The sequence below is a fragment of the Thunnus maccoyii genome, chromosome 22 (genome assembly GCF_910596095.1).
Source record: "Thunnus maccoyii chromosome 22, fThuMac1.1, whole genome shotgun sequence".
In the NCBI taxonomy this organism is placed as follows: Eukaryota; Metazoa; Chordata; class Actinopteri; order Scombriformes; family Scombridae; genus Thunnus; species Thunnus maccoyii.
This window is the reverse complement of record NC_056554.1, coordinates 18,711,959-18,735,710: the sequence shown is the minus strand read 5'-3', so window position 1 is coordinate 18,735,710 and position 23,752 is coordinate 18,711,959. Positions and strand designations below refer to the sequence as shown.

The 23,752-nt window shown below is 40.8% G+C and overlaps 1 protein-coding gene across 2 annotated transcripts in view; it reads right to left on the bottom strand.

Moving 5' to 3' along the window:
* si:ch211-200p22.4 (phosphatidylinositol-binding clathrin assembly protein) overlaps positions 1-23,281 on the bottom strand; it is an 80,808-nt gene extending 57,527 nt beyond the window's left edge. For both annotated transcript variants that reach the window (XM_042400663.1, XM_042400664.1), the window contains exon 1: positions 21,947-23,281. In XM_042400663.1, the coding sequence (XP_042256597.1) occupies positions 21,947-22,076 (130 nt within the window). In that variant the 5' untranslated portion in view covers positions 22,077-23,281. The remainder of the gene's footprint in view (positions 1-21,946) is intronic.
* Positions 23,282-23,752: the final 471 nt, after the last annotated feature.

Below are 23,752 nucleotides of genomic sequence, written 5' to 3'. Positions count from 1 at the left end.
GAACTTCTGGGTTTGAATCTGGAAAAAACCTTTTATCTGTCATTTGGATCATTTTAATCACAGATTTTTCTTGTTTTTTTGTACTAATCTTTATTATATTTACTGTCTGCTATGTTTGGTATAAACTAATGTGCCAATTTGTGCCATCAGACTGTTAAAAGAAGGATGAGTGTTTAATGTATTACCATAGTTTTACTTTCACAGCTTCTTTGGAGTGGTTCTCAGTAGTAGTGGTTTAAGTAGTCTTAATCATTTTGTGCTGAGAAGTTACATATTAATAAAGTTTGTTCTACTCTTTTTTGCCCCCCATACACACACACACACACAAGCAGATATACATTGTGCACGTGCAATGCTAAATACTGTACAATGAAGCACAGTAATGCAAAGTAAAAAACAGTTCACTGCCATCGAGACCATTAAAAGTCTCTCTCTCTCTCTCTATATATATATATATACACACACACACATATACATAAGTTTATATAGCATTTTAGCATATTTGACAGCCTTAGCATTCATTCTCAATGTTACACAGTTTTTTGATTTAAAAAAACCATGTAAGCAGAAGGAGAGAAAAGTCATTTAAGTGACAGAACAAACAGAGCAGCTGGGGAAGCTTTTACAGAGCTGTCTTGGGTTTACCACCCAGTTCTTATATGTATTATACTCAGATGCTCAAAACAAGAGTGCAAACGTGTTTCCCATTTCTGTTTTTTTTTTTAAAGAAAAAAAAAAAAACAGCCTAAATATGCAGACTTTGTCTATTTGCACTTTATGAATCAGAGGGTTTCCCATTAAAATACCCATTTCAGAGGAGAAAGAATTTCTATTTCTTTTACACAAAGAGAGCGAAGCCCGAGAGGTTATTATCGAACTATGTATCAATGTTGGACCGATACATAAACGCCTATTTAATTTGGAACCAGTCAACTTTATTCCGGAGGTGCCTGATCTGATCTGATCTGATCTGATCAGATAGCAACAGCTTAGCCTCACTGCTCTTCACTCTTACCTCTTTAGTGGAGATTGATTTGAACTGGTTCTTGCTCGGGTCCCCGAGCTTATTATTATATAAAAGATTCAGATTCTTCACTCACAATATGTAACACACACAGTGATCCTCTCAAGCACAAACATCAATACACACACACACACACACACACACAGCTATATTGATCATTCACATCAGATATCAGTTGTTTTTTTTTAATGTTTGTTTCATTTCTCCGGCGTCTTCCACCCCTTTCATTCCTTCGCCTTTACTTCCAACCCGGCTCTCTCTCTCTCTCTCTCTTTTTCTCTCCATCCACCTCCTCTCCTCGTCCTTTGTTCTTCTCCACAGGACATTATGAGCTGCCGGCTCTCACACCTGGTAACTACGGAAACAGCTTCTCATTAGACTACTGGAGGACTGTAGCAGGGAGAGTCCCGTCGGGAGACTTCATCATCATAATCAGGTGCGCACGCACGTACGGGCACGCGCAGGTGCACACGCACACACACACACACACACTCATCCAATAAAGCCAATCCTTACTCTTTCCTTCACTCACTTAACGCATTATCTCCCTCAAGCACTTGCCCACACAGACAGTAACAAAACACAGTAGACTTCCAGTCCAGCAATATTCTCAGTCATTCACCCAAAATGGCAACTCCCCACTTCTCCCCTAACACACACACACACACACAAACACACTAGACAGTGGGGTATTTATTCAATACAAATGAGGGTAGAGTAATGTAATACAATGGTACATTACAGCACAATACATCCATTTAGCTGCATTTAGTGGTGTGAATGACAGCCAACCAGAACAACATTTACCGGGTGACTGAGTGTGTCTGAATTGCCGTTTTCGACACATAGAGTGGCAGGAGGATAAATCACAAGATTTCATGCCTGTTGGAAAATGTTCCAGCCTCATGAATGCATCAGCATGTTGAATGAGCCTTTTCAACACCCAGCCTTGCTCTGAGTGTTATTTCTCTTAGCTTCACCTCGTCTTTCTGTCTCTCTGCAGCTCTTTTACCCTCCTATTGCATCGCTGCATGATACTACCAACGCTGATGAGAAACAATTAATATCTCTGAACTGGAAACGGGCGTTAAGAGCGACTGGTGGCTTTGTTAATTAATTAGTTGCCTCTGCAAATGCCACACTACTCTTCTATTTTCTGTCCAATCAATCTCTTTTATTTCTACTGCCACCTTTTCCTCTCCATCTCTCCTCTGCCATGTCCATCTTGCCTTCTTTTTTTTTTTTTTTTTTTTAACAGAGCTCATGTTTTTTCATTAGGTCTGGAGTGGTGTGAGAGAGAGAACTAAGAGAAGGACTGATTAGGTCTGTAGGGACACTTATGCACGAGTGTGTATGTGTGCGAGTGATAATGTAAAGAGGGTACATGTGCTGACTTAATCAGGCGGAGTGGAAAGCATTAGATGCCACTGATCCCAGAGCAGAGAGAGTGAGAGAGAGAGAGAAAAGGAAGGGAGAGGCGATTCAGGCAAATATACGGCAAAAAAAAAGGAGGGTAAGGGGGGAAAAAACGAAGGAGACGGAAAGAGAACAGAGAGGAGAGGGAGCGAAAGAGAGAGGAACGAGGAAGAAGAAGAGTCAAATAGGAAAGTAAAAAAACAGAGAAAACATGATAAAAATAGAGAGGAAGACGCAGAAAAAGAGATGAGACATGAGTGCCTCTTCATCCAGACAATTTGCAGGAATCCACACACAGCACAACAAGCCTCCCCTTTTCTTTTCTGACGTGATCAGCAGCAGAAACAGGTCTGGGGGATTTTTTTTTTCTTTTCTTTTCTTGCAAACCCTGAGCAATTATCCTGACCACAAATGGAAAAATACACAAGATTCAGCCTGACAATCCTCAACAGCGAGGCTCTGCCCGACACCTCGCCATCCTGTGAGCAATTACCTGCACAACAGCTGCACGAAGAATCTGACCCGGCAAACTGGCGCCGACACATTACAAGACGGTTAAACAACAGAGGACTGAAGCGCTCGGTGTAGGCGAAAACGTTACACGGTGTCATTTTTGAGCGGTTACGCGTGTCAGGCTATAGGTTAATATGCATACAGACTCTGCTAATGGCTTGACAATTATGTGTTCATAACATCATGTATTCTTTTTGAATGGATAGAGTAACGGTGTAAAACCAACTCCTACATGGGAGTGTTGCATTATGCGTTGTTTGTAGCCTTAATGTTGCTAAGCTAGCAAGTGTCTTAAAGTCTCAAGTTTATAGTGAGGTGTTATAGTGTTTCCTTAGTCCAGTTTAACGTGCAGGAGTTTCTGAAGGATCGTGTGACGTGTTGTTCTGCAACGGAGGAAACAAACTCATGACAAGTGAAAACAAGTCCAAAGCATCTTCCGACATCTCTGCTGCAGAAACGGAATATGTCAAGCTGCCAAATACCGCTGTCACAGATCATAAGGAGCTCAAAAAGACAAAACAGGGAGACTTATAAATGCTAACTGCAGGAGAAAATAATTTTTGACAGCTTCCGAGAGCCTGTTGGGAGAGTGTGTGAGTATGTGATTATACTATGATGTAAGTTATATTCAAAAAGACAGGTTATTTTTCCCAAAACAGCCGTTGGAAGCTAAAAGTCAAGCTAGCTCTGACCACCTAAACAAAAGCTACGTCACAGCTTTTCTTAAAAATGAACAGGTTAGTTACCAGTTAATGGGTGCTGGTCTGTCGAAAGCAAAATTAACCAAAACTGACATCCCTATTCCTCTATTTCATATCTTATTTTGTCAACATATTTGCTGTTTGTAGTTTATGCAACAGATCACCATTAGTTACCATGTCTGAAAAAGGAGGAGAGAAGGGTGTGTTCGAGACGTTATAGGTTCAAACTGTAAGAAAGATAACACCCTGGTCCAAAAAAGGAGGCTGTGGCTGATTATTAAACCTTATAAAAACACATTAGCAATGTGAACTTAAACACCTGAAACTGAAACTCACATACACACACACACACACACATACGTGGAGGACTGACATCTGAGTAAATGTGATCTCATTTCTAACAGTGGCTTATTCTGTTCCTCTCTGATCTGAGGCCCATTGTTATTGGTCATCTGTTGACCTTTGTGGCCCCTTCATAGAACCACAATAGACCAGAGACTTCCTGGTACCGAGGGACCAGTGCGAGAGCTGAAGAAACCAGACTCAGGATGTGATGAGGAAGTGTGTGGCAGTGTGTACTGGGGACACTTCCACTCAATAAACCGAGAGATATATTCAGTTTATGTTGTCAGACATGCCTTCAAGCATCTACAAACTTGTACTGGAGATGTATTGCTGTTTGTGTGGGTTTGTGAGAGAGTGTGTGTGTGTGTGTGTGTGAGAGACAGGTAGACAGAAAAGAGAGAAAGCAGGTGGTCAGATCAAGCAGAGGAAGAAGGGCAGGAGGAGGAGACAGACATCACATATGGCCCAGCTGGCTACCTTCAATCTGTGCTCTCCACTCTTCTCTTCATCCACCTTTAAGTCCCCCATATCCACCCGCTCCCAGGCAATACTCAAACACTAACGCATGAACATACAAGCTCCTGTTTCTCTATCCACTTTCATCTCCTTCTTGCTCTCTTCTAATCTGCAGAAAAACTTGTCTCCTGTCCCCGACTCTCTTTGTCTGTCAGGTGCATCGTCTAAGAAAATACAACTCTAATTGATCTTTCTTTCTGTTTTCATCCAGCTCTAGTGTTACTAATATAACATGTTGACTAATTAACTGTTCCTCCTACGCATCTTTTGTCTTTGTGGTTGTCATGTTACCCTCTTCCTCTGCTCTCTCGCTGTTATACTTAATCCATTTCAGCCACACATGATCAACTGGCATGCTGAAAGATGACACAATGGTGCCAGAAATGGCTTAAAGAATCCCCCACAATCCACAAAGGGCATCTATCATGGAATATTTAAAATGCTAAATATTAACTGCAGTTCCCTCTGCAAGCAAAACCACAAAAACACAATATTCCTATTGGTAAAAAATACTGTAGTACTTTTAATGGATTCTTTCCCAATCGAAGCGCCTTTATTCTGCTGCTAATTTGACAGGTTAAGTGTACAGATGTGGATGATTGATTAAACAGTGATCAAGAATATATTGATCAACGATGCATGGAGATGGTGCAACATTACTTCTGCAACTCCATGGTACCATTTCTCTAACTTGTTTGTTTTAGGTGCCATGCATCTGTGTTCTCACCATATTTATGTTCTTGAAATGATGCAATTTGTTGTGTAAAACTATAATATTCAAGCAGAAGCTGCAATTTAATATAATAATAATAATAATAATAGTAAAAAAAAACCCCACAAGGAATTATGGCACGCAACTTTACTGTTTTTGTTCACCATCACCGCTCTCATCGGCATTGTCTTCAGACTCAGCAGACAGCTGTTTTCCGCAACAACTATAACAACTATACCTCAAATGTAAGTCAAAGTTAGCAATTAGCTGGTAAACCTAATTGAGCATTTAGCAGCAAAGAGCCAGATATTTCCCTTAAGAGTTGGAGGAGACCAAAAACAGAGCTAAAAGAAGAGTAAATATTGGACTTTTATTCATCAGGTAGACAAAAACACGACTCTTAATGAATGATAATGTTGCTTCATATCTTCTGGGTGTGTAAATAGCTAACTATTTGCTAACAAGCCTGCCACAACAACATAAAACATTGATATGTGTAGTGTTTGTTCCCAAGAGGCCAAAAAATGTTTCAAACACCTAATTTTCCTAGTTGTGCTGCTGCAAAAAGCCCATGTCAATTGTCTAAATAAAGCTTTACAAGCTTTATTTATTATTATGCACTTGTTTTTTTTTTATTATTTGTTGTATTAAACCCTGCTTATTTGATAATTATTTACCACTAACACAGCTTCCACTTAATTAGGAAACTGTTTAAATCAAGTGACACAGTGACAGAATATAAAGTTCAAAAATGCTAGTTTAAAAATCGTCCTGATGTCTGCAATAAAAATAAATTGAAAAGGGTGTTAAAATTGCTTTAAAAGCTGTTATCCGTTGGCTGCATATTACTATGAGTAGTCTTCACATTGAGTTCCTACCAAGATTTGGAGAGTGTGATCTACTTCAATTAATTAAACAAGCCCCCTGTCGGGAAAAAAAAATCTGGGTGGATTAACCCTTAATAACAGACCTACAATGAGCTTCTTAATCCTATCTTGACATCTTTTAAAACCTTGGTCGGGCCTGCAGGGACATCAGTGCCTTGCTTTGTGTGCTTGACACAGTTCAGTCCCTCCACAGCCCCTTCAGAGACCACCAAGGGAAGGTCAGGTTCACATAGCTGGAATTCCTAAAAGAGGGATATGTAGGGAATCTTTCTGGATAAACCGACATTGACGACCTTGGGCGTCAACTGAGACTATTATGTAAAGAAGACAATATTTTCACACGTTCATTGTCAAAATACTTTTTAAGGGACACGTGACTTCTGATGTAATTACTGAATGCTGCAGGGTCTTTCTGAAAACAATGCTGTCCTACCAGCCTCTAATAAATTACTACAAGATTTGTTATTCATTTAGTTGCCCACTTTACCTGACTGCAATGCCCAACGAGTGATTTTACCACTAAAAGTAGAGCCGAGTCTCACAGGGCCTGAAATTAACATCCGGCAAGCGCCAAATGCAGGTAGATCTTCTGTTTTGCAAGTAAATCTCAGAGGGCTATCCTCCACGCTGGCAGGTAAATGTTTCTACCAAAACAGTGATGTAATAAAATATCTGGCATGATGGCTCAGAGGATATTACTCATGTTTGTCCATGTACAGTATGCACCATATGTACGCGTCTAAAGAGTGCCGAAACTGTAGGAGCACTTGAAACAGTCTGAGGCAAAGGAGCACCAGCCACAGACCATCTTGAGCGCTCCTAGGTTCGGCAAACAGAAAACCTACCGGCAACTGGTGCTTGACAATACCTTATTATCTCAATTAAATGTACTGCAACAAATGTATATGTGACACAAAAAGGCAACATATTATTTTGGCTGGTAAAACATATGCTTGGCTGGGGGATTTTTTCATCTACCAGTCCCCTTGGCAGGTGAGTCAGAAAGTTAATTTCAGACATTGAGTTTCACATCGACAAACCACAGACATTCACACTTTACACAATCATCCGAAATAGGGCAAAGAACACAACGTGTGAGGACTTAAGTATGTCTGACTATTAGTTGTACTTAGTCACAGGAATTTACATGCAACAAGACAGAGGTCATCCTTGTTGCTCTGAAGTGGATGTGGTTGATGACTTGCATGGATTCCTGTTATCTGGACACGTTACAGGTTCATATTACGGGCTCATTTGTTATTTCATGACTAGGGATGGGTTCAGAAAGCCACTTCCATTTTAGATCTCGTTCGCAGTCAGCAAAATACCCAAAATGGGTGAAGCTAAGATCTAAAGAATCTCTTATCGAAGCTATCGAAAATATATACTGTTGGTGACGGCTTCTTATTTGTAGCAGACTATTGCGGTCGCACAATTCAATTCAATTCCCTTTAATGACAACACAGCTAAGCTTGTGGACTTGTTGAAAGGTAGACCTAATAAGAGTCGATAAAGGATTCGAAAAGATTCAGATTCGATAAGCGGTTTCGATACTGGATTCAAACTCGATAAAATACTAGCAAACTGCATCCTCATTCATAACTGTAGCCTTTTTCAAACCTGACTGAATTTGAGGATTTGGGACCAAATGATGCAGCCTGGGAACAACATTCAGTTTGGCCAAAAGCAACTTGCAGCTGGAGAAAATTCCTCACAACAAATATTCTCACGTCAAACCACAGAGTCTGATTATCAGGAATGTGTGGTCATATGTGCAGTGTATCGACAAAGAACAGACTTATTTGATATCTATTTTGTCCAATTACTTTCCAAAAGAACAGGAAAACATCTAATATATCCTGATTTGTGAAGGATTCCTGTATCATTTCTTTGTGCAAGCAAATAAAATTCTTTACTGATCTCAAGGGAATTTTCTCTTTCTGATTCTGTCTCTTAAAAAGGAGGTCAGAGGTCAACTGCATTATGGAACAGCACATCTAGTGCTGGTAGCGAATCAATGTCTTGCCCAAGGACACATCCAAAGGGTGGATATTTGCTAACAGTTAGGCCTGAGTGTTAGTCATCCAGTTGACGAAGGATATCTACTCCGCCACCTTGCGGTTCCAATCACTCCACAGGGAATTGAGATTATCAAGGTTTAATAACACTAGTAACCGAACAAAGGTACAGCCGCAGAGTTGACTGACCTTCATTCAAAGTCTACACAGGTACTGAGTAACGAGGGGGGACGTACACACGAACAGACAGCACACAGATGAAAAGCCAGACGCAGAAGGCATCGGGAGGAGTGCGGCCCCAATCTGTTAAAGATTAACACTCCGTAGTATCAGCACCTTGTCTGGCATGTACTAGTAATCTCTTTCTCTCCTCTGTCAGTCTCTGTGTTAGGGACTGCAGAAAGGGTTTGCCTCAAAAGAGGATTCCCCATCCAACCCCTCCCTCCCCTCTTTCTTCCCTCCTCAAATCCTCCTGATAGGAAGAAGAATAGAGAAGTGTGAAGAATTGTAAGAGAATTGTAAGCCAGCTAAATTTGAAATCTTTTCCTTTCCATTTTGACCTTCCGTACATACTAAGCCGGCATTTTCTTTTCAAACCCCTGACAGTGCTTTGCGTAAATGTTTTCAAAAGTGGATGAATGTGAACACACTCGTTTTGTTTGGTATCGTGGAGAGAGGACACAAATCTTTGCCTGATTTTCCGTCACATCCAATTGCTTCTATCATCGCTCACTTCACTTTGCTGCCTATATACCTGCATTTATTTACAATTTTATGTTGTCAGACAACTTATAAAGCATTAAAAGAGTGATATAGTTATCTGACTGTCTCAATCCAGCAGCACAGGAGTTACTGTTCACCTTGGTTAACAGGCAGCATTTATAAGCTGCAATCAAATCACAATTTTATTCTCATTCGGATGTCTGAGTACAGAAGCAGAAAAATGTCAATGACAACAACTAAACTGTGTCTCTAGCTATGTTAAAACAGAAAATATGTTATCATGGAGCGAAGGAGGTGACAGAATTAACTTGGATTATGCCCGTCTGTCTACTGAAAGAGGATAATGAAGAGGGGGTTTAGGTGTTTTTTTTTACAAAGATGTAAGAACCCTTATTGTCATCTCATCACAGTTACATTTATACTTTTCAGTTCAAATGCCTCAGATGATGGCATGAAATTGTGATTCCCAGGGCATTGGTAAGAAGTAGCATGATACAAGGTAAGTATTTAAACTTATGAAGAATTAAAAGTTAAGGTTTAAAATATAGAAATGAAAGGTTGAGTTGGTGCAAGCAGTTGAAACTGTAGCAGCGTTCATGAACACGGATTGTGCAAAAGATATACATTTGGCTAATATACTACAATACAGAAATACAGAATATACATATTTCAATACTTCCTTTCTTGGAGAAGCTTTTTTGAAAATTACCCGAAAATGTGGACGGATGAAAAGAAAAGTTTGAACTGAAGTCTTTGTGACAACCCTCCTTGATGAGGACTGATTATACTTAAAGCAGAAGAGAGCAGGAGGACTGTAAGGATGTAGATCAGTATCAGCACCAATAACAATCCAAAGACCTTATAACTCTGAATGGATATCTGACAGATGTGCTGATTGCATAGACGGGATAGTATGACATTTGGGAAATGCTCTTTCTTACTGAGAGTGAGATCAGAAGGTCGATACCACTCTCGTAATTTGTTCATTAAATATGAAGATACAGCCAGGAGACAGTTAGCTTAGCTTAGATTAACATCAAGTCTGGAACTCTTGGCAAGAAAGCCAATAAATGTATTTCCTCCAAAATGTTAAACTACTCATTTAACTATAGTGAAGGCAAGTTAAGTCGATTTTATCTATGTAGCCCAATATCACTGTTTAAACTACTGTTTGTTAGTTGCTGTTATTAATTAAATGACAATGCAACTTAATAAACATTCAACATCATTAAAATATGCATTAAAATTAGCCAAATTCACTTAAAGTTAAGAAGTGATGTGTGCTTACTATAGCCTTACTGATACAGGGTTTTTGATGCCAATATCAATATCAATATTTGAGAGTTTCAAGAAATCATGTAGTGGCTGATATAAATTTTCTTTATACAACCCTTATCATTAATTAACATTCTTGATACGGTTCCCTCAAATTAGTGTTGTTAACAATTGCCACCAAGAGATGTACTGGGCAGGAAATTTTACAGTTAGAAAAATTTACTTATCACTTCTCTCAAGTGGACGAATTATTGAATAGTGACACTTAAGGCTGCAACAATTGTTTTCATTATCAATTAATCTGCCAATTATTTTTTCAATTAATTGATTAACCATTTGCTCATTAAAAATTCAGAAAATAGTAAAAAAAATGTCCATCACACAGTCAAAAAAAGTAAATTTTTCTTAAAAACAATGAATTAAACAATTATTCGATCATCAAAAATAGTTGTCAATTCATTTTGTCGACAGACTAATTGATTAGTAAATCGACTAATTGTTGCAGCTCTAGTGATGCTGTTTCAAAACATATCTTTGGCATTTCTAAACTTAGATTTATTGACATTTATCAGTTGACATATGTAATGCAATATGCTAATTGAAAAAAAAAGCACTGTTGTCAGATTACTGCTTGGCATCTGCTAAAACCCCGGAGTATAGGTATCAGAATCTGTATCTGAAGATAAAAGGTAGGATCAGTGCAACAGTTAGGTAGGAGGACAAGGAGGGAAGAGAGAAGGATGGGAGGGATGATGAAAAATGACGTAAGGAAGAAGGAGAAATAGATGGAGGGAAAGAAAGAATTAAGAAGATAGTAGAAAAGGCAGAGAGGGTAGAAAGGCAGAGTGTCACCAGGAGTTGGTCTATTAATAGAAAGCTTTGGCTCTATAGCTTTAATTCTCCCCTTGAGGTCTTAAATACGAGCGGTTTCTCCTTTCTTTTGTGTCCCTGTCTCTCTAGGGCTGAATTCACACCAAATCAAGCGTTAGGGTAAAAAACCAGTCCACCTATTCATTTGAATGGGGGTAGTGCGTTTAGGCCGGAGGGGGTGGGGGCCACAGTGGCACCACACCGGCCTGCGGTGAGAAAGTTGAACCAGAATCAACTTTTGGAGAAACGTAACCCGACGTCACGCTGCAGTGGCCAATCACAGTTGGTGATCAGACTGTTCAGAGCTGTACAACCTGCCATGAGGGAGGACAAAGACGTCACCAGGAGGAGGGGAGGACATTTCCCATCGTTTGATAACGTTAAAAGTAAAGTGAAGCTTTGCTGTCAGCTTCCCGAAAAAGGAGAGAGAGAGAGAGAGAGAGAGAGAGAGCCAGCGAGCTGAGAGCACCAGCGATTGAGAGAGAGGAAGAGAGCAGCGTCGGTCGGGCAAGCTAGAGAGTGAATGGAAGCAGTGGTAGTGAGAAAGCTGGTGAATGAGAGAAATAAAAAACATTATTTCCTGATTGTTTCACGGCTGTTACAAATAAACACACCCACACCCCCCCCGCACAACCCTGCAGAGATGCGGTGCAACGCCTGCTTTGGTGTGAATACGGCCTTAGTCACACACACACACATACACAGAGAGAAAGACAGACATAAACTCCCTCTCCTTTCCCAACTGCACTGTTTTCATTGGGGATTCAGGACTGAAGTCTCTGTGCGAACATCTTGGGGAGGGGGGGGGAGGGGGGGGCGGGGAACGTCTGCCAGTGTCTTGTCAGAAAAAGAGAGTGACACCAGCACAGAGAGAGAGAGGCAGGCAGACAGACGAACATGCACACAGGTAGAGTACAGGAAGAAAAACAAGCAGTTGAACCCAGCCAAAGGCTCCCGAGAGAACACGGCTAAAAATAACCCGACATCAGAATGGGACGGGAACAGAAGCACTGAATGTTCCCAAACACACGCACGCTAACAAACACACACACACACACACACACACAGATAGACAAAGCCTGTTTCAAACCATGTACTATCATTACTTAATACACCAAATGTGATGTAAAATGAGCATTTAGAGATCCCTCTGCATAGTACAGTACATTGGATTTGTGTGGACAAAAGGACAACTTTTACCCCAACTAGTCTGGAGAAGTTTCCCTGGATATATAAAGGTTAAATAAATAAAGCAGCCTAATTCTCAAGATGCTGATAACTGCACTTCCTGATATGTGACAGCAGCTAATATAATTAATACAGGTCCACTAGTTTGCTGTTGTAATTCACAACAACTTCACTTATGGCTAATATCCAATGTTCTTTTCAGGCTCCATGAATTAACCTTGTTTCAAGTTGAGTAACAAGGCATTTTTCAAATAATTCAATACGTTTCAAAAGTGTTTTGAACCAAAAAGGTAGAAGAAAAAAAAAAAACATGAAATCATCTAACTTGCCTGTTTTTTACTTTCAAGCTGCATTAGTTGATTTTTAACACCTAGGGGGCAGCAAAACAAGTTACTAAAACACAATACTGACATATTATCATGTAAAGTTCTTACAGCAAACAGTTGTGGCCAGCACACGTGGAACAACATTATCATTTATTGCATATTTCATTATCGTTGTTAGCCACTGTGTTTACTAAGTAGTGGCTAACTTGCTGTAGTAGCATACAGCGGGTTTATCAGAGTTTTTTCACTGATAACAGCCGTCCGCCCCCGCTAGAAGTGAGGTTGTTGAGAGCAGTGGGAGTAAACCAGAAAACCAAGAACATAAGCTAAAAGTGCATCAAAACAACATGTTAAGGTGCAGAGTCGGTCGATCTCTATGGGTTCATCACTTCAAGTGACCCCTTTCGCACTATACACAGCCATTTGATCTATTTCTAATACAAAAATATTGATTAGTGCAGCTTTAAAAAGGTCCAATTCTCAATGATACATCTACAGCAACACTTCTGATTGACCACATTACATAAGATGCGGGGTGTTAACGAGCCACCGGTCCATCAATATTGACTTGAGGACAATTTTGATGATCATTTAAATATATATGGACCAGTGCCCTGGCCGGTGTGCAGATTCACTAAGTTACGAGTGGCATGGCTGAAAAAGCAGGAGGTTGTTTGGGATGTTAGTAGCAGAAAAATTGGTTAACCGGATTACTTTTGTAATATATAGGCTGGGGAAAATAAGCAGAAGAAAATTAACTACATTTCAAGCAATGACATGACTAATGTAATGAAATCAAGCAACATAAACCCAACTATGGCTTTGAGTAATGTTACAAATATTTTATAGATCCTGAAGCCAGCTTGTACTGCTTCTTTGTGTTGTTTTATAGTATGATCTGCTCACGCAAGGTCCTTGTTAATGTACTGTGGAGTGATATTTGTTCACTCAAACACTGCTTGAGTGCACAGCGGTCATTACATACTGTATTGGCTATGTAGCGTGTAGCATGTTTGCAACTGATTCCGTACACACTCGAAGAGACTGAAGCACTCACACGAGAGGCAGAGAGAACATTGCAAATTTTAACCTCATCCCACACACACACACACACACAAACACACACAAACTTCATGTGCATTCCCTTGGGCTTTACTTGAAACAGACATATCCAGACAATCAGCAGTAAGCCTTTTTTTTTCTGCCTGGTTGTCTAAACTGGGCCTATCTCAGCTCTGCAGCCAGGGAGGGCCCGTCCCGCTCTGTTTAGATAGCATTAGACTCACCTACAATCACTTAGGACACAGATGTCCACACCATGTTACTAACCAGATACACCCAGCAGTAGGTCTATCAGGGCTGGAATCAATGCAACAAAAATAGCGGGAAATGAGCTGGACTACTTGTATCCTTAAATGTCCTTAAACCACTTTTCTTTGGTGGCATTCAGTGGAAGTCAACAGATCATTCAACATGTGTGTGCAGAGTGTAATGAGAGAGCAGAAAAGTAAAGAGTAGAAAGAGGCAGAATGGCAGTGAAGGAAAACAATAAATATTGGGAGGAATCGAGACCGAGTCCACAACAAATATATTGATCACTGAAGTTGAACTGAAATTTGAATTCTCATTTTTTTTGTGTGAGGAAAAATAAATTATAAATGATATTGAAGCTGGTGTGCATATCATTACATTTTTCAAAAGACAATAAAACCAATTTGAGCATATTTGTGGATGTGTTTTCCTCCTTTTTCGACAAGCAATGCCCACCAAATGCAGTATTCATACACTCCTATATGCACATGCCACTTAAACACACTCCAACAGACATGACTACATGTTACACACGAACACAAACATATGCACACATGCCCAATAACAGATCTGCCAAGGTGACCCATAAGCTCCTATCTGAAATAAGCCCTGAATATACTCCCAATGGACAGCTGCGGACAGCACAAATACGTAGTAGTTCTGTTTAAACTGCTTTCCGGAGGATGCGTTCCACACATGTGCAGTAGGTTGGCGTCTATTAATTGTAGGGTAGTGGCTGCGCAGTCAAAATAAATTAGAGGTACGCGGATGTCCGCAAAGAGCCTACGCGTACACCCTCTGATGACGAAATTTACATCACTCGGACCCTAGCGTACCCTCGCGTACTCCGAAATTATAACACCGGCTATAGAGCTGTAAGGTTTGAATGGGCACCAACCCACTAAAGGCAGAAACAGACCACACATAAAACTGAGCTTAATAACACACTGTGTACACATAGTCACTCTATTTGTCTCCTAAACTAACCCAGAGACAGAAAACACTGTAGCCCAGACAGAGCCAGTCCAAAAGGTTGGAGGTATGGAGAACTACTCTAGCACCACATCAATTTGTCATGTAAGTCTAACCTAGTTTCAAGGTTTGGCTGAAAATGTCCCAACATGATGTCAAGGGACATGTGGGCCAGCAGCTCAGCCACTTTGTAAAAACAATGTGGTATGTTGTATTAAGCTACCATAACCTTAGCTGCTATTGAGTTGAAAGGCCCCTCAAAATGCACTCAATAACCCGTTAGTCTGACTAAGCAGTTGAGCTGAAAGCTGAAAAAAAGTCATGTTGGTTTGTTGAAACTGCAGACGAAGGGAAACACCTGCATACAAGACGAATGGTCGTTTTGACAGGTTTGTCTGCTACTTTAGCAACTCTTCTGCTACTGTTTAAAGTCTGGTGACAGTACGGGAAACAAAATCTACCCGCATATGATCCCTTTATGATACCTGCTAAAAAAATCTCAACAGCTATTAGATGGATTGTCATGACATTTTGTACTGACATTCATGGTCCTCAGCTAATGAATGCTAATGATGTTGGTGACACGCTGACTTATCCTCTAGTGCCACCATGAAGTTCATATTTATGGTTTTTAGTGAAATATCTCAAAAACCTTTGGATGGATTATCATAAAATTTGGTACACACATCATGCCTCCCTTAAGATGAACTGTAATAACTTTGGTTATCCCTTCACTTCATCTAGCACTTTGGTCCAACACTTTATGTTATGTTATGTTATGGTTTATGACCAAATAGTTACACTTTACATTATTGCTAATTAGCAAACATTACAGCATGCTAAGACGCAAAACTAAGATGAAGAACATGGTAAACATTATACTCGCTAGACAGCAACATGTTAGCATTGTCATTGTGAGCATGTTAGCATGCTGAAGTTAGCATTTGGATAAAAGCACTGGTGTGTACAGCCTCACAGAGCTGCTAGCATGACTGTCTTGGCTAGTCTTGTTTAAATCCTCACTGTCTAAAAGACGGCCAGTGGAGAGTCCTGCAAGAGTCCTATAAGGGTTTAGAGCAATGCACTGTTGAGACATAAAAAACATGTATTGCTTAGATTTTTTTTTAGTGATTCCAACTGGGAAATTCACCTGTTTCTGCTCTCTGAGAGGTCAAAGGTCAACATCACTTAAAGGACAGTATTTCCTTCAGATAATGCAGAATCACTGTGTTGAGTAATTTCACTTTAACAAAGAGGATGTTTGCTGACATAAGGACCTGAAAGTTCCTCCTGCTTGCCCACTTTTATGCCATTTACCTTTATTTATTCAGGATTTATTCAGCACAGTATCTTCTTGACATCTCTGAACTTAAATGTAGGAAAACAACACAGTCAACTGACTTCTAACAGTCGGTTTGGGCTGAGCAAAAATATGAGCAAAATACTTTTAAATATTATTTAATTAATAGTATAAAAAGTCTCACAGAAATACTTCTGTAACATGAAGTCAAATCACCCCGCCGAGTTTACTGTCCCTCTGCCCTCATCTTCCCTCTTATCTTCCTCCCATTCACTCCTTTGAAGACAATAACGGACTAATTTTGGACAAAGGAGACAGATGGTTTGGAGGAGGCGTGAAGAAGGCCATCTCCAGTACATCAGGCCGGAACAACCATCTCTGAACAAAGCCGGGGTGGGACAGCAGCATTGCTTACCAGACACTTACATCAGTTCTTTCACACCTCCATTTATGTGACTCCAATGACTCTCACATGACTACCAAGGGACTCTCATGTGATGTCAAGGTGTGAATTGCTCACAGAGGTTAAGTGCTCGAAAAACATCCCTCCAATCATTCAGCTGAGCAGATAAATGGCGAGAAAACAAAGTAATTCTTCCAATTGACATTTATTTCCTATTATTAGATATACTGGACATCCCATTACTGGGAACCTTCATTAGAGACTCATTCACTACTTCTAAGAAATACTCAACAAACACCCAGCTCCAGCACATAAACAAAGGTTGTAAAAACACCATCATTACTGCGACGGCAGCCGATTTCACCATTCAACTTCCCCTGTCAACTAAAGTCCATTTAACACAAGCCAGTTGGCTGGTTTGCTGCCATGACAACAGAGTGCCGGTGGAGGGGAAACTAGACTTGACTTTAAATGTCACAACTTCTCTCTAACAGCTGTAAGATGGTGAAACAATCAGCGTTTCAATGATGCCAAAGTGGAAAGAAGTGGCCTCAGAGTGTGTTGCATGGCAATCACTTAGCTGCTTATAAAAGGCTGGCTTAAACACACAATATCTCACCTTGACAACCTGGAAACTGCGAGCGGGCGTGTGAGCAAACACAGGCATATTCCAACACATTTTAACCCTCCCTCATTGATTTTTATGATGATCATTTCCCCAAATAGAGGAGCTTTTCAAACATGATGGGAAGGACTCGTCATTTTTGCCGCTGACTCACAGACCAGGGTTAATTGAGGTGGACAGTCACAATCATGACACTAAATGGCTTTAAAACGGCACTTATTTTCACCAGTGGTGCATGAATGTCACGGCTGCTCCAGCTAACAGTGTCCTCCCACCCACCCCCCCTCCACCCTCAACCCAAACCATTGCGTGCTCACTGCTGGCTGCGGGCTGGCAACGTTGAAAGGCTTCTGCCAGGGTTATTCAGTTATTAGGTCTTCTAGATGCAAATACGCCAGTGAGATCATTCACAGCTTGCTGTCAGACAGTCACAGCTGCTTGCGGTGAATTTGTGCCAAGGGAAGAATGATAGAAAATGATGTTTGTGTGTGTGTGTGCGTAGGTAGATAAAAGGCAACAACATAATCTAACCTAGGTTTCTCAGTGTCAAAGCCTGTCAGGTTTCCAGGTTTTTCTAGGTTTCTCTCTGACCATCGAGGCTCTGCAGGCATGCAATTCACAAACTGGTGGACTTGTTAGCTAACTCACACGCTAACTACCTGGCTGGCTGGCTGGCTGGCTGGCTGGCTGACTGGCTGGCAGGTTAAGCTGCCAACTGCCCCCTTACCTTCCTTGGCTCTGTTCAGACCTGTAGCATCCTGTTTCCTGTAGTATCTGTATCCAGATGGTTCCTAGATCCAGTTAAAAGGAACTACAGCTCAAACCTGGCGTCTGAACGCCTCTCAAGTGTCTTTACTGACTACTTGTGATTCAATTTCACTTCTTTCAACGTCACATCTTTACGCTAGCTGCAACAATTAGTCGCTTATTCAATAAGTCAGTCGACAGGAAAGTAATATGTGGGATAATCGATTTATTGTTTTGAGTCATTTTAAGAAAAAAAATGTCCAAATTCTCTGGTTCCAGCTTCTGAAATGTGAATATTTTCTGGTTTCTTCTTTGACAGTAAACTAAATATCTTTGGGTTGTGGGCTCTTTGTTGGGATAAAAGTATTTGGCAGAGGCAAATCAACTGCATCACACTGTGTTTAGGAGGTTTTCTTTTACTTTATACTGACTCAGGCTGACTATTCAGTCAACTAGTCGCACTAGTTAGTGAGACAAGCACGCTGTATGTTACTCAGTGATTCGGTAACACAGCGTTCATTAGGAGAATAATGAAATGTTTTTTTTTTTTTACCTGATATTCAGCTGTGGGTTGTAGGCTATTTTCAGATTTTTGTGATCTTACAGGTTTCTCTTTTGTCAGGCCAAAAAGCTTTTAAATCGTTTAAATCCAATATTTCCACACATTATACCACTCCGTTATGCTCTTCTTCTGTGCTGGATTTACATTTAAATTTGCAGCGGCTCGTTGAGGCAGGATAGGACAGTTCAAGGAAATGTTGGATTTAAACATAGGTTTTGCCTCAAGGGGTAAGACAGACAAGACATCTGTGAGATAACAAAAACACCTTTAAACAATAAAACTCACTGTTGAACAACAGGTGAGATTAGTAATTAGAGCTGCAACAATTAGTAAATCATCAGACATTTAATCAGCAACAATTTTGATAATCAAATAATTGTTTTAGCCGCATTTTAAGCATAGTAAATGCCAAAAACTAGCTTATTTTAGCTCTCAAATGTGATGATTTGAGGCTTTTTCGTGTCATACATGACACTAAACTGAATATCTTAAGAGTTTGAGCTGTTGATCAGACAAAACATGACATTTGTAGACGTCACCATGAGTTTTAACATATTATAACAGGCATTCTTAACTATTTTGCTGCATTTTATAGACAAAACGATTCATCGATTAATTGAGAGTAACTGGCAGATTGATCAGTCATGAAATAAGAAATACTAGTATGACCTTTTTGATTATCCACTTCAGGTTTGCATTGGGAACGCTACACATGGATCAATGTATTGAGTGTTGAGGTCACAGTCAGGACCTGGGACACACTAGCGTTCACTACACTATTGACGCACCGACCATCTCTAGATGTGAACTGACCCCTTGGATCCCAATGAACCCTCCATATTTTCTGGATACACTCAAGACCTGTTAGAGCTGCGCCATCAGATTATAATGTAGAGTATGAATAAGGTTGACTACATGTATGGTGAACTACTGTACATACCTCACCTAGCAGCTTGTGTTCATTACTTTACTGCCTGGTTGAATCGGATGGCTGGCAAGTTGACTGAGTAATGATCGAACAGATTGCCTGTCAGCTTCCCCGCCACTGCTAACCGACTCACAAATTGACTACCTGCCTGACTGAATGACGACCTAACCTATAACCTGCCTTTATTCCTGCCTCACCAGTCGCCCTTCATCATACTCGACGGCGTGACAGCACCGGACGTTACACTTTCATGGTATAATCAAAACGAACAAATAACATGACAATCAGGCCTTCATGCGATGCACCATTCACCGGCCGTTCCCCTCCCTACGGCACCGAGGTCGTCGCTCTCACAAAGAAATCAATATCCCACAATGATTAAGCTTGACGTGGCTGTATTGGCTGTAAAGGTCTGGCCAAGTTCACAAAAGGAGCGGAGACAATACATGACTTTTGTCGAACGTCAGCAGCCGAGTCCTGCGAGCAAGCAGCGAGGAGGAGTTGACGGATGTGAGGCAGCTGAGCCGAAAAGCATTGATCAGACATGTGTGTCCCATGCCGACAGAAAAAAGGCTGTTCCCAGAAGCAGAGCTCCAGCACATTTCGTCCCAGTAACGTCCAACATCACGCATGTGCTTGACTCACTCTTTATTTTTAATAAATTTATTCATTTATTCTTTTGTGTCGCCCCACTTGCATCACCGCTACTTTCAACATGACTCAGTTTAATTTCAGTGGGCTTTACTGGCAAATGTAACAGCTTAAATCTACTCATCATTAGCAAAGCAAGGATCAACTAGCTATAAAATTCAATCCGTTGGAATAACATCAGCAACTGAGAAGCAGGTATTTGCTTTTGCTGATTACATTCTGACAAGTACTGTAGCGTGGCACAGTCCCTTCTCTCCACTGACACGCCTGAATGTGTCGTGCGAGAGGTTTTTTTCCCCGACAAATTAAGGCCACCGAGGCTGTCTTGTGAGGAAATATTCTTGTGTTTCTGTGATTTTTTCCCCTAACATGATCCGTGAGATTTCAGAGTGCACAGCGGTGTCGGTGTCTCTCCTTGAGAACAAGGTGAGCACAGGCTGTCCTTGCCGGGCTGCAGGTCTGATGAAAGACCTGCTTTCTGTTGTTCTGTCACTTGTTCTGTTGTTTCTGTCTCGCCTTGAAGTCTGTACAACAGGAACCTGCTATAAGAGTTTTGTAACCGAGCCAGGCTCGCAACACTACATGCTTTTTGATGCAAGTCAGGAATTGTCAAGCGTAACAGTTGATGGTTATAGTTTCACAGATGCAACGAGTTTTTAAACTGATCTTTATGAGCTGAATTAGCGAATTAATGGATTATTCAACTTAGAGAAACTTAATCGCGGACAATTTTGACGACTGATTTCATTTATCAAGCATAAGATATCAAACGTTTGCTAATTGGAGATTCTCTTTTCTTAGTTTTACATCTTTCAATATGGTACATACTGTATTTAAGGTTTATATTTGAGACTGTAAAGGTGGATAAAAGAGCTGAAATGATTAGTCGATCAACAGAAAATTGATCGTTTTGGTCATTGACTAGCTAATTTTTTAAGCAAAAACACTTGACGTTCTCTGTTTCCAAGTCCTGAAATGTGAGGATTTGATACTTTTGAATTGAGTAGCTTTTGAGTTTTGGACTGTTGGTCATAAGATAATAAGTCTGAAATTATATAACAGGCATTTTTCACTATTTTCTAACATTTTAACAATTAATCGATTAGTTGCCAACTATTAAATTCCAACTATTTGGATCAACAATTAATCGCTTTGAGTCATTTGATAAGAAGAAATTTTCCAAATTCCCCAGTTCGTGCTTCTTAAATGTGAATACTTCCTGGTTTCGTTAGTCTTCTATGTGAGTAAACTGAGTATCTTTGAGTCGTGGACTGTTGGTCGGGACAAAACAAGACTTTTTAGGAAGTCACCTTGGGCTGTGGGAAACAGTGATGGATATTTTTCAATATTTTCTTACATTTTATAGATCAAACGACAGATTAAGCGATAATGAAAAGAATCTGTAGTTGCAGCCTTAAAATAATACATCAATTAATCTAGAATATAGTCTGCAGGCTAATCCATAATGAAAGCAATCATTAGTCTCAACTTTGATTAAACACTTTAAGGATATTTTGGCCTTTTGTCACATTAGTTAAGCAATTTTAGCACATGACTTTGGGCTGTGGCAACTTATGAGGGGCACCTGTCATCTTTTGTGGCATTTTTAGACCTAATTATTGCTTAAAATCAAAAGGTCAATCAATTCAGACACCAAAGACCAACTCTGGTGTTACAAGTGTTAACACAGCTGATGTTTCACTGTGTAAAGAGGGGCTGTAGATGAGCTAAATGGCCATAAACAGCAGCAGGGTAAAATAGTCTTCCTGGTGGACTCAGTGACGCTGTCCAACCAGCCAGGTACTGTACTGTAAAGGAATGTGTGTATCAGAGCTCAGAGGACCGGTATGTCTGCTTTTGAAGCCTTGCAGCTGGCTGACAACACGCACACACACACACACACGCATGCATGCATCCATAAAGGTATACTCACAATCAAGGTGTTTCTTCTTGGGTCCGCTGACTTCATGTGTGGTGGCTTTGCACACAGCCTTGCTGATAGCAGACCCGGTCATGCTGTGCTGCGCTGCTGCGATCCGATCCGTGATAGACTGGCCCGACATCGCTTCTCTTTCTCTCTCTGCTTTCTTTTTTCCCCTCAATCAGCTAAAATATCACAATAACGATCCGATCAATGGATCAACTCCCTGCGGGACACAACTCAACGTGACTTCACTGTCAAGTGGAGGTAAAGGGGGAGGCGAACTGTGTTTTTTTTTCCTCTTTCCAGGTGCGTACAAAACCTGTGCAGCCTGCAGCAAAGTCAGATCACTGATGGCAACAAAAAAAAATATGCAGGTACAAGAATATCTGATTGGCTTTGCACTGAAAACCACAATCAACAGCTGATTTGCAGTAAGCTTTTGTAGTTTTGGCAACAGTTTATTCCAACTATCTAGCTATCTATCTAGTAAACAAAACACGACGACACTAATCTGAGCTAGTCTGTGTTAGCTAATGTTTCCGTTGCAGTACTCGAACCAAGAAAGAGTCCCACTGTGGAATTTGTAATCACTGGAAATTACTTTCTGGCCACAAATAAACATAAACATAGCTAACTGGCTGGTTTGTAACCTGGATGCTTTGTTTCGGGGGTCACCGCAAGAGATAAGTCCACCTCGGAGAAAGCAAATTTAAACAAAAGTAATCCGTGAATCCATCAACAACAATCTCGACAATCCAAAAAAAAAAGAAAAAAAAAAGAAAAAATCTCGAGTTCCTCCTCCACGTCAACTTGTTAGCTTTGGACTGTTTAGTTAGCTATCACAGGTCGCTTGGCAAAGTGTGTGTTAAAACCCCCCTCGGGCGTAAAAAAGTCACTCAGAATTGAGCAGCGCATTGTTTGGAGGTTATAAGAGGAGACTGTGAAACTGACAGCCAGGGCAGGTGTCGTTTCTCCCGGTGAGAAAGGAAAGCGAGGAGCGGTGGGTGTTAGCCGAGATGCTAGCGGGGGTTAGCTAACCTGCCAGCCAGCCAGAGCGAGCGCGAGCGAGCGGGCGTTAGTCTTGACTGAAGAGCCGAGCCGGCGGACCCGTTAAGTTAAAAAATGACAGCTCCTTTAGCTCCGTTGTTTCCCCTTCTCGGTCCTCAGGCTCGGTTGGTGCTGTCCTTTCGCTGTCGCCTCCACATTATCGGCTCGTTGTTTTTTTTAAACCGACAGTCCCGTCCCGTCCTGCTGTCTGAAAAAGTCTCGCCAGAGGTTTCTTTTTACGGACCGACTGACTGGCTGGTTGGTTGCTGCTCTGCCGGACAAAATGGCAGCGTAAAAAATCAGCTGATCTCACAACTGCGCTGCCTTCAGAGGCACCGCCCAGACTCGGAATTTATAACACTTAAAATGACATTCCGCGCGTTTAAAGGGATAGGTTCACAGTTTTTCAAGTCTTACAGTCAGGTGCTCACATGAGCACTGAACGAGTTTTTCTTGCCATAATTATTCCTCTTGTACACACTGACTATCAAAAGATCCTTTCATAATGCACGTACAATGTAATTGATGGGGGCCAAAATCCAGTCCTACTTCTGTGCAAAAATGCATTTAAAAGTTTATCTGAAGCTAATATGAAGCTTCAGCCGTCCAAATTAGTCTAATACAGTCTTTTTAGTGCCAAAGTCCCTCTTTTTGTTACTATACCTCCACCGCAGCTCAACAGGGAAACACAAAGAGGGAATTTGATGCTAAAAAAGACTGTAAATGTGGCAGATATCCACTTGATATGACTGCTGAAGCCTCATATAA